The sequence below is a fragment of the Myxocyprinus asiaticus genome, chromosome 11 (assembly GCF_019703515.2).
Source record: "Myxocyprinus asiaticus isolate MX2 ecotype Aquarium Trade chromosome 11, UBuf_Myxa_2, whole genome shotgun sequence".
Lineage (NCBI taxonomy): Eukaryota > Metazoa > Chordata > Actinopteri > Cypriniformes > Catostomidae > Myxocyprinus > Myxocyprinus asiaticus.
Genome location: NC_059354.1, coordinates 2,691,137 through 2,704,039, shown reverse-complemented (window position 1 = coordinate 2,704,039; position 12,903 = coordinate 2,691,137). Strand labels below are relative to the sequence as shown.

At 37.4% G+C, this 12,903-nt stretch overlaps 1 protein-coding gene across 1 annotated transcript in view; it reads right to left on the bottom strand.

The window, feature by feature from the left end:
* LOC127448343 (dual 3',5'-cyclic-AMP and -GMP phosphodiesterase 11A-like) overlaps positions 1 to 12,903 on the bottom strand; it is a 183,801-nt gene that overhangs the window by 136,791 nt on the left and 34,107 nt on the right. Inside the window, exon 3 of the mRNA XM_051710790.1 lies at positions 738 to 827. Within this exon, the coding sequence (XP_051566750.1) occupies positions 738 to 827 (90 nt within the window). The remainder of the gene's footprint in view (positions 1 to 737; positions 828 to 12,903) is intronic.

Genomic DNA, 12,903 nt, shown 5'->3' with positions numbered 1-12,903 from the left:
TTTTTTTAAAATTAATTCCAGTGTAATATAATACAAAGTATAATGTTATAAATTTACACTAAATAAAAACTGCAAATTTAAAAAAGTTTAATCACATTATCACAGTCAGTGAAAAGGGTCCACTGAACCTGGAATATTCCTTTAAACAAAAACAAAGTCACCATACCCAATCTTCCTAACACTTTCCATTTATTTAGACAGTAGATGATGTAACTATACAGCATATATTCTAGAATAGTCAGTAAGAAACATAATAAAGTGCCAGAATATACTGCCTTTATGTCTACAAAACATATGATAGGGGATCTGCAGAAATAGTGATATTAATGGCTTGACGCTAACTATGTTTCATATTACTTCACTCATGTTAGCTGCTACTGCAAGTCCCTGAAGTGAGTGAACACCCTAACGTCTACTTTTGGTTCTTATTTTCTCTCATTATGTTCTAGTATGATCGATATATAAAATGTGTTGATGACACTGTAAAGACACCACAGCCCAGATTTATGCTTCCCCAGCCACACACACACATCTCTTCCTGATCCAGAAACTCTCTGTGTAGGAAGCAGAAGATCAATAGATAGATGCACACATAGTACGTAATAAACACCCACATCACATCCATAACACACACACACACACACACATGGTGCTCTGTCCTGTCAGCAGTGGGAGGGACACTCCTGAGACAGACTGAGGTTTTAATGAAGTAAGCGCAGTATTCTGTGTGCTCTTACCCTGCTCCTGTCGTACTCTTTCCGGGAGGCGGCAAACAGTTGGGCGTTCGAGATGGCGATACCACAGAAGGGCAAGTACATCTGCAACACCTGTACAGAAACAAGAGTGTTTAGGAGAGCCACACAATCTTGTCAATACAATAGGAGCTCCCGTGTCCAGGACATAATATTTGCTTAGCCTACTGTAGGGTTAGCATAATAAACACAGGAACAAAGATCCCCGGAAGACCCCAAATGTTCAGCATGGGGAGATAAAGGATAAGTTCACTCCAAAAATGTATATTTTGTCATCATGTAATCACTGTCGTGTTATTCTAAACCTGTATGCCTTTAAGGGTTTAGGGTTTATAAAGGGATTCATTAATGACTAATAAGTAATTTACAAATGCATTATAAATCATTGATATGCAGTTATAACAATGTGAATAATAAGGGTGATTTTTATACAATGCTTACCAAATGGTGAGCATTTTAACATGCATGTTATAAATGTGTAATAAATACACTTATTCATACTAGTATTAATCTTATATTAAACATACTTATATTAATAAATGTCCTAATTCATAATTTATGTCACATTGCAGCAAAAAATAAACAAAAAAACAAAAACAAAATGTGACTATTATAGTGAGATTCAAAGAAGGGATTACGTCATATTGTGTTTACATTCAGATTTCTAATGTTGGAAAAAACCTTTTTCATATGTGTCCACTTTATATTTAGGGACATTTTCATAGGTAATGAATGTTGAATAAGCATTTATAACATGTCAGTTAAAATGCTCACTATTTGGCAGGTATTGCATGAAAGCCATCCTTTTTATGCATGTTGTTATAACTAACTGCATATCAATGATTTGAGCAATAATGAATGTGCAATACACAGCTTAGTCTTTTTATATTATCCAACACATTCAAACCTCTTCTGCCATTACATTCCCTTGCACTGTATAAAACTGATTTGTATTTAGATTTGCCCTACGTATGTGTGTATGTATGTGTGTGTGTGTGTGTGTGTGTGTGTGTGTGTGTGTGTGTATATATATATATATATATATATATATATATATATATATATATATATATATATATATATATATATATAGTCTATTGTGTATTCTTTTTATACTTTTTTCTTTTCAATATTTATTTATTTTTTATTCAATTTGTAATTCTTTTTTAAAAGTCTTGTTGCTGTTTTGTATTGTTGTGTACTGGAAGCTCCTGTCACCAAGACAAATTCCTTGTATGTGTAAGCATACTTGGCAATAAAGCTGATTCTGATTCTGATTCTGATTTATAATACATTTGTAAATTAATTATTAGTCATTAATGAACCCCTTTATAAACTCTCAACAAAGGGAACATGAATGTAGTGTTACCAGTATTTTTAAGAATGTGCACGCTGTTCAGTTACATACATTTAAAGCATGCCAGGGCTGTCAAGCACAACAAGGACCAAAAAGCAGCATAAAGGACCATCCATGTATTCCAACTTATAAAACACATATAAAACACATTTGGTTACAAAACACTTAAGAGCAAATGGCATTAAGTGCATGCTTCTTGACATGCCAATTTTGAATTCATGCGCAAATGACACTATAGATGAAAAAAAAATTTTTAATGAAAAAAAAAAAAACCTTTGGTCTTAAATTTTGTTTACATTTCTGGGGAGAATGGCCCTAGCCCTCACCCTTCGATCCAACAGGTCCTAGACGTGCTCAATGGGATTGATATCCGGGCTCTTCGCTGGCCATGGTAGAACACTGTCATTCCTGTCTTGCAGGAAATCACACACAGAACGAGCAGTATGGCTGGTGGCATTGTCATGCTGGAGGGTCATTTCAGGATGAGCCTGCAGGAAGGGTACCACATGAGGGAGGAGGATGTCTTCCATGTAACGCACAGTGTTGAGATTGCCTGCAATGACAACAAGCTCAGTCCGATGATGCTGTGACACACCGCCCCAGACCATGATGGACCCTCCACCTCCAAATCGATCCCGCTCCAGAGTACAGGCCTCAGTGTAACGCTCATTCCTTCGAAAATAAACACAAGTCTGACCATCACCCCTGGTGAGACAAAACTGCGACTCGTCAGTGAAGAGCACTTTTTGCCAGTCCTGTCTGGTCCAGCAAAGGTGGGTTTGTGCCCATAGGTGACGTTGTTGCCGGTGATGTCTGGTAAGGACCTGCCTTACAACAGGCCTACAAGGCCTTAGTCCAGCCTCTCTCAGCCTGTTGCGGACAGTCTGAGCACTGATGGAGGGATTGTGTGTTCCTGCTGTAACTCGGGCTGTTGTTGTTGCCATCCTGTACCTGTCCCGCAGGTGTGATATTCGTTTGTACCGATCCTGTGCATGTGTTGTTACACATGGTCTGCCACTGCGAGGATGATCAGCTGTCCTTCCTGTCTCCCTGTAGCGCTGTCTTAGGCATCTCACAGTACGGACATTGCAATTTATTGCCCTGGCCACATCTGCAGTCATCATGCCTCCATGAGGCATGCCTAAGGCAAGTTCACGCAGATGAGCAGGGACCCTGGGCATCTTTCTTTTGGTGTTTATCAGAGTCAGTAGAAAGGTCTCTTTAGTGTCCTAAGTTTTTATAACTGTGACCTTAATTGCCTACCGTCTGTAAGCTGTTAGTGTCTTAACGACCGTTCCACAGGTGCATGTTCATTAATTGTTAATGGTTCATTGAACAAGCATGGAAAACAATGTTTAAACACTTTACAATAAAGATCTGTAAAGTTATTTGGATTTTTACAAAATTATCTTTAAAATACAGTGTCCTGAAAAAGGGACGTTTCTTTTTTTTTTTTTTTTTTGCTGAGTTTATATTGTTTCAGAAAACTTGAAATAGAGCAAAATGTGTCCCCTCCAATAGTCAGATTAGTGGTTGATCAATATGTCAATAATCGGTTCTTAAAATTGACCTTCAGTACCCCCAGTCTTGAATACTGCGTTACATCCTTGTTTAAAAAAAATCTCCTTTTCTGTTCCAAGGAAGACACCACATGTGGGTGAGCAAATGATGAACAAATTTTTATTTTGGGCAAACTTTAAAAACCACTAATGAAAAGCAAAAATGAAAGAGAGATGGGTCCCTCTCCAGTTAACATGATAAACATTTTTTAATAAAATAATGAGAACTTGCTTGTTAAACCTGAACTCGGTACCACTGAGATTTACATCTGAGAAAGGCATAAAGCATTGCTTTCGTTACTAGTTTGAAAACGTCACTTTAGAACTAGCAATGGAGGATGCGCTGCTTTTCGGCATAGGAGTAACAAGGTAGTGTGTGTGTGTGTGGGTGGGTAGGTGGGTGAGACGAGAGAGAGAGAGAGAGAGAGAGAGAGAGAGAGGGAGCCCAAGGACACTTTTCAATCAAAATTGAAATAAATTTAGAATATTGTCCAATGTCTTTGTTTTAATTGGTTATTTTGTTGTGGTAGTCTGTACGGCTCTATGAAATAACTGAAATCATTTGGCAAAGTGAAATGGAACCTTTATGCGGTCAAGACTTGGAACTACTTCATAGCTGTGAGTTTACTGGAAAATAATTGCACAACTTAGAACGTCTGTCAACCAATCAGAATCAAGCATTCAACAGACCCATGATATACTATTAAACTTATTATTATTATTATTATTATTATTCTGAGACTAAATATATCTGTATAAATATATGCTATATCTTTTCTAACTGATCGGGATTACGGTATTCCCATATCGGACTTCCGAACAGGCCTTATTTCACTTTGACTTCCATTCAAAGTATGAAAACTTTTTATCACTCCACCACTCATACTTTCTATCTATCACTCCATCACTTTCTTTTTCTATCTTTACATCACTCCACTCTTTTTATTCTTTCTTTCAATCCATCATTTTAACACCCTAGCAACCAAAACCCATTGGCTGCCTTTCAAAATGGCTTAGATGGATATCTCCTGATCAGAATGTCATAGAGTCTTCAGGATTGGATCATTACACTCAGTCCAGTAAGCAGCCTTTTTAGTATGACCTTGACAACTACCTAGCAACCAGATGGATTAACCTTGGAAACAGTATTGCTAAACACATTTCTCTGCACCACAACATCATAGAGACTTCAACTTTGGCTTATTTGACTCAGACCAGCAAAGAGCCTTTAATTATCATGCTGGACAATACTTAGCCACACCCTAGCAACCATATAGTACACCTTAGCAACCAAAACACACTGACTTCCATTAAAATGAGCTTAGATGGATATCTCCAGATCAGAATATCATAGAGCCTTCATTGTCAGCTCATATGACTTAGGGCAGCAAGGAGCCTTTTGTGTATCACCCTGATAACTGCTTAGCAACCAGATGGGGCTACCCTAGCAACCAAGTAACAAAACATATATCTCTGCACCAGAACATCATAGAGACTTCAGGTTTTATTCATTTGACTCAGGGTAGCAAGGAGCCTTTTGCGTATCACCTTGGTAACTGCATAGCAACCAGATGGGGTTACCCTAGCAACCAAGTATCAAATCACATATCTCTGCACCACATAATTGTAGAGACATTGAGTTTCATTCATTTGACTCAGTGTAGCAAGAAGCCTTTTGAGTATCACCTTGGTAACTGCCTAGTAACCAGATGGGGCTACCCTAGCAACCAAGTAACAAATTACATATCTCTGCACCAGATTATCGTAGCGACTTCTGGTTTCGTTGATTTGACTAAGGGTAGCAAGAAGCCTTTTGAGTATCACCTTGGAAACTGCCTAGCAACCAGATGGAGTTACCATAGCAACCAGTTAACAAATCACTATCTCTGCACCAGAATATCACAGACTCACGGTTTCATTCATTTGACTCAGGGTAGCAAGGAGCCTTTTGAGTATCACCTTGGTAACTGCCTAGCAACCAGATGGGGTCTCCCTAGTAACCAAATAACAAATCACATATCTCTGCACCAGATTATGGTAGAGACTTCTGGTTTTGTTCATTTGACTCAGGGTAGCAAGGAGCCTTTAGAGTATCACCTTGGTAACTGCCTAGCAAACAGATGGGGTTACACTAGCAACCAGGTAGCAAATCACATATCTCTGTACCAGAATATCGCAGGGACTTCCGGTTTCATTTATTTGACTCAGGGTAGCAAGGAGCCTTTTGAGTATCACCCTGGTAACTGCCTAGCAACCAAATGAGCTCACCATAGCAACCAAGTAGAAAAACCCATCAATCTATCTATCTGTCTGTCTGTCTGTCTGTCTATCTATAAACTTTCAGACTAGGCTTTTTCAAGCCAACCTAAAGTTTGTCCACAAACATTCCAATCTAGTTAAATACTAACATACAGTATAGGGGCATCACTGCCCACACACACAGTTACTACAGTAATTGTTACGATAAAATCATAGTAAATTCATATGGGATCTCCTTCAAACAGTGTAAGAAACTTTCAGAATCATTCATTTTGTTTCATTCTTTTTTTTTATTCTAGTGGAAATACCAAGTTATCTAAGTTTGTAGTCACAATAACAACTGTAGTACTTTAGTATTTTGGTGGAAACTGTGTTTACCATGGACATTATTGTAAACATCTACATAACATAGGATCCTCTCTCTCTCTCTCTCTCTCTCTCTCTCTCTCTCTCTTTCTCTCTTCCACTGCCAACAAATTCTGCCAGTTTTAATCACTGTTATATATTATTGTGACTACTGTTCTATCCTGAAAGAAACAGATCAACATTTAAGTCATTTTATACTAAACATCTTCACTTTCACCTTCATATTGTAAGTACCTACAGAGCTGAGATATTCTTCTAAATATCTTCATTTGTGTTCTACAGAAGAAAGAAAGTCATACACATCTGGGATGGCATGAGGGTGAGTAAATGATGAGAGAATTTTCCTTTTTGGGGAACTATCCCTTTAACTGCATTACTGAAATAAAGTGACTGGACAAGACAGTTGTTGTGTTCACTCCCTCTTCTCTTCTCCCCTCCACTCTGCTGCTGACCATGCCTACTTTGGCTGGCATTTATTTTAAATGTGGTAAGAACACAACTGAAATGGGTGGTTTCATGACCCTTTAAAAAAAACGGAAGAGACACCAGTGTTCATAAGCCCTGGCACCACTTAATCACATATCGTTGACTGAAGCACTGAATGCAGACTGTTTTATGCAGTTTAGTAATCACACAAGGCATACTGCGATTTCATTCTTAATTCAATCAATCAAGCAGCCTTAATGGATATAACACCATCTCAGAGATCAAATTCTGCAGGTTTCAAAGCATTTTGGATGTTTACATAATGTACAGTAAGTGGCACTTTTACAACTGTCATGTCTGCAAAGGTGTTTTTTTTTTTTTCATTTTTATTTGTGTAGCACTTTTCATTTCAAAACAGCTTTACAGAAAATGATGCTGTAATAGAAAACTATGCAGTTAAAGTCCTCATTGTGTGGTTCAAATGAATAACGATTTCAAAATTCATGCCTTAATAATTATTGTCTTTTGGCCCCCAGTGAGCAAACTTCTTTTTTATTTTTATTTATTATTTATTTATTTTTAGTTTTTTTTATGTGAAAAAAGACAAAGAATAGAAATTAAATTTTAGCCTGCATGTTCTTAGGAGTGCCAACCCTTCTACATTCTGGCTATTATTATTTCTGGATTGTGCATATAAATTCTGAGTTTTTATAGAGTGTGTTGTTATGAAGAGGTGTGGCAGAGCAGAACTTTATTTTACAATTTAATAGTTTGCTGTTTCTCACAACTTTTAAAGGTCTGTGATGTCCTGCAGCAATCCACACACACACACACACACACACACACTGCTGTCAGAATAATCAAAACACACTAACATTACTCTGCTAGTAAGCCAGAGGCCCGGCTTCTAGCCACTGAGTTCGTATTAAACACCTGTTTATATTAAAAACCTGTCAGAAACCACATAAGATCTCACCTCAGGACAAGTCTGTGTGACACCAGAGAGAGGCCTGTATGAATCTGTCAGTCCTATGGTCATAGACACTGCAGGTAAATAGGGTCGTGGAGTAATAGGATTCTGTCTGTCTGCCCGTTAGTGCTTTAGGGGAGACTGATGCATTGAGATGTAAAGAGTGTTTAATAAAGACACGATGTGACCTGAACCTACAGGAGTTATCTACTAATCTCACAACACACTTTCTGCTCATTTAAACTGTTAAGCTCATGAAACAAGAGCGTTGAAGTACTTCATGTTAAAACAACTTTATGGATGATTCTTCAACTATGGGATTTATGTGCCATACTAAGATTCTAAAGCTGATGTAATTTTTTGATGTTTAAATACTTTCTTCTATCCCATCTTAATATGCAGAAATAATATGTGAAGTATTAATAGGTTGATTTCCCCCAAAGTGTAAACACTGCACCTCTATGGCACCTTCAACATTACTCTGTTTGTTTTGAGCGACCCGGCCAGTCCTATACAACAATATTGACTCAATCACTTTTGTGAGTTTGGGTTGAGACTATCTGTTTGTCTGACCATTGAAGACAAATGGGGTATTCAGAAAGTTGTTTGAAAACAATGCTTTTACAATTCCATTTGTTGGTGCTAGTGGCACAAAAATTGCACACTTCAGCTTTAAAGATAAAAAGGTGAACAAATAGATTGCTTACAATTAGGGATGTCCCAATACCGATATTGGTCTGATACCATGCTCACATACTTGTACTCGTGCTCGTAAAAATGCTTCAATACTAAAAAAACGACCTGAAGAACTAATATCATTCCGTAAACATTCAGCGCACAAATTAAAATCACATTTGTCCTAGTGAGATTATTTAACCACAAAAGCGCCGATTTATTGAGACAAATATATAGTTTGCATGTGCTGCAAGCTTCAAATGTGAGAGCTTGTGAATGAGTGGATCCGGTGTTGTGCTGGCGCCGGCTAATCAAAACTTTTAGAGCTTTTGACTCATATACGGAAAACACCATCAAGAGCATTGCACGCTGTGTTTGTATCAGATGACAGCGAGCAGAGCGCTCATTCACTTTGTAACGAGAGGCACATACAGACTACGTTTATTAATTAAATAGCAGCCTTTTACATAAAAAATGTAGTTCAGATTACTTGAGCCAAATAAGCATGTTAACTTAGAAATGCATGCAAAGTGACTGCCTTAAAAAAAAGGCTTTGCCATGCTTTTGCACAGTGCCAGCATCCATACCTACGACCTGAGGGTAATAGCTTGAAAAGTGGGTGCCTATGTTCCAGGAGAATTTTCCCAGAGATCTGGTAAAGATGTGTAAATAGTAAAAGCCTGCTTACATGCGTTTACAAACAAACAGTAAATGTGTGGCTTTGTCAGATGTTGGTTACAAAACATTAATAAATAATTTGTAAAAATCAATAGTGTGTGAAGTGATGTAAAATATGAATAATTTCTGAAAACACTTGTAAATGTAAAAAATGTTTATTGACATTTGTAAGCATTCAAATGTACATTAACGAATTATCTGTTTGTCATTATGTAACTTTTTTTTAAAATATTTTACAGATGTTAAAAATTGCAAAGCCATATAGGAATGAAAGCATAATAACATATATGTATTTTAATTTACATTAACTAATGATCTGTGAAGCACTAAATAATGTTTGTTAATGATTTATTAATGAAAATTATTTTAAAGCGTTACCATAAAAAAAAAATGTTTTTCATGGTGTAAATTCCCCTGCAATTAATGCATCTGAACTGCATTTGCTGAACTGTCTACAAACATCATTGGTGTTTGTGTTAGGCCTGTCTCAGCCTTTTCAGTGTTTGAGCAGAGGAATAAGAATGCAGGATTACAGGTAAGCACTGACTGATCAGCCAGTCACCACCTCAGGGATTCTGACACACACTCACTACAACACAGGCACAAACAAATACACAAATCAACACAAAACTCTGTTTTGCCAGTAATAAACATCTGTCTACATGTGATAACATAGGATATGTCACAAGTTTTACGTCTCGCTCTTTCTTGCTTTGAAATCTAAAATGAAAGGACTTTGTGAGCTCTCTCACTCTCTCTCCACCAGCAGGGAAACTCAGTTTCAGAAAGCATTTAAAACTAAATGAGCATTCCAACACCTGAGAGAGAGAGAGAGAGAGAGAGAGAGAGAGAGAGAGAGAGAGAGAGAGAGTGTCAGGGTCTTTGAGTTCTGTAGCTACTGATCTAGTTCACCCACTCACTCCACACAAATGACTTTAACCCTCTGCACCATTCCTGTCACACACACACTGGACATAACAGATAAAGATCGAGACTTCAGTTATGTAAGTCATACATACTTTTGAAGTACTAAAGAGGTCATACCATATAACATATAAAAACACAATTGCTGAAGCAACCACATAATTTTGTGTCAACACATATGCAGTTCAGGACTCATACCCCTGTCCTTTACATCACAAGTGCAATGCTCTGCAGTTGAGTTACTGCACAATTTGATCACACTTGAACAAACTTGTAAATGTAGTTGATTATGTAGCGCAAACTTGACAATATATCTCCTTACAAGTCATGCACTATAGTAAAAATGTTTAGAAGTCATAAGATAACATTGTGTGAGGAACAGAGCAAAAAGTGTTTATGAACTGATAGTCTGACTTTTTACTCGTGATTTGAGTGAAAGCGAAGAAATTCTTTGTTGTTGTACAGGGGCAGTGGGGGCTCAGCGGTTAAGGCTCTGGGTTACTGATCAGAAGGTCGGGGGTTCAAGCCCCAGCACCACCAAGATGCCACTATTGGGCCCTTGAGCAAGGCCCTTGACCCTATCTGCTTCAGGGGTGCCATATTATGGCTGACCCTGCACTCTGACCCCAACTTAACTGGGATATGTGAAAAAAAGAATTTCACTGTATATGTGCAAATGTGTGATATATAATTATAAAAAATTACAATTATATAATTATTATACAATGAGGTAAAGTTGGTAGGTAAAGTAACTATGAAAGATTCTATGAGACCAGGTAGTAAATGTGGATGATCATGTGTTAATGTTTAGGTTTCTGATGTCAGAAAGAGCTCAGAACAAGCTGATTTTACAGCTTAGTTTCAATTGATGATCATTTTCACTGGGGAGGATGTTTTAAGATCTAAAAGTTACACTATGTTCTCACAGTACTGTACATTGAACTCTTTTATGTCAAAAGAGCATGGAAACTTTGATTCCTCATAATATGATCCCCATTTAAAGTAATAGTTCACCCAGATATTTTAATTCTGTCATTATTTCCTCATCCTCAACAATTCTACCTCTTCTGCACTATTCTACCTCAATTTGTAGTGTAAGTAGTGTGAGTAGTATGTTAACACTGAAAATGCAACAAAAAGAAGTGTGCTATGAGTACCCGGATGATGAACATCTTAAACCGTTAAAAAAAAGTGTGTAATGTTGGACACTTCATGCAATCAGTGGCTTGCTGTATGTAGTGGAAGGGGCGGAGTTACCTGGCTGTAAACAATTGTAAATAATGGAGAATGTAGCAACTAGCGAATCTTCAGTGAAGACAGCACCTCACAAATATGAGTTAAATTGTATGATATGTAAGTGTTGAACAGAGGTTAGCTAACGCGCTAAAGCTAGCGGTAACACATCGTATGTGTTTGGAACATCACTTCGATCAGCTGTTAAATGCAAATGGTACCATGGCATTCTTTGAATAACCCTGGAATATCACGTACTGTAAATACCATGATAAATTAATATAATTAATATAATAATCATACTGTTTTTGGACATAGTACCATTGGAATTTCAATTGGGTTCTTTGAAGTACCTTTGAGTATCATTTAAATACCACAGTATATCAATAAAGTAACCATATTTGTAAACATACTTTTTTTTTTTTGGACATCTGCCATGGTAATACCATTGTACTAGGGCTGCACAATTAATCAAAAAACTAACCGCAATTACGATTACTTGCTACCACGATTATGTAATCGTGAAACTGGATGATTACAGTGTTCAATTTATGTCTGCTCCTGTTGCGTCAATGGTTTCTATTTACAACATGTTTTTGCAGCAGTTGAGTATTCTAACCAATCACAGACATGTCCGATGAGCAATGAAATGGCAATGGACAATCAGAGACGCTTTAATTAGTTCTCCGTCCTATCCAACCCGATCTCATGAAAAGTCGTACATAATTTACGAGTTGGCTATTTCTTATGGTCTCGCACGATGTTGTCGACGAGGCGTTAAGGACATACTTCATGCCCTTACCCAAACCTATTATCTAAACTTAACCAATCAGTAGTGTGTGTAAACATGATAGGAAACTGTTGTGTGTGACAGAAGCAAGTAACTGTCACATACTGGATGGAAATGATGTCCAGCAACGTCATTGGCTGTAGTGAATGTCGTAGGAATTGAAACGAGTGCAGTCGCATGATATAAAATTAATTAGGCAAATTTAGAAAAGTTGTATGAATCCTGATGATTTTGCCGTGAGAGTGTGTTGGTCCTATCAGTAATGACAACTGATCCCAGTGCCGGTCCTTCCTATACGCAATATACGCAAGTTGTGTAGGGCCCCCGATCCACCAGGGGCCCCCCACGCTGTTGAAGGCATTATAAGCAGCCAAGTACTAGTATTTGTTGCCATGTTAACAGGAACAGGAGGGCTGCGTCCATATATTGGAAAATGCTGCTTTTGGAGGCTGTATGGAGGTAGGATGAAAATAAGGTGCTTTTTTTAAACTGCACCGAGACCAGTTTCCTCAAACTGTTCCATTCATTCAAAAACTGTGTTGGTTAAGCCGTTAACTGATTAGGCAGCAATGCAGCAGTAAAACAGTAAAATAATAATAATAACAACATGCAAATAATTATTATAATTAATTATTTTGTTTCCATTTTGGACATTTGCCAGGTAGAATGAAATGTGTAATGTAGTAGATATGAATGGCTATAGTCACTTCACATCAGGAACTAAAAAAGGAGAAACGCCAGGAAAGTGAAACGATCAAGCAAGAACAAGATGTGTACTTTTAGCATATTTAAAATTCGTATTTAATTCCAGTTCTCCAGCTTTGATATTAGACCACTGTTTCACGACAGAAATGCCACATCGAAAGTAATTTCTTAATTTGTGTCAGGAGTACACATCAAAGCAAAATCAAAAC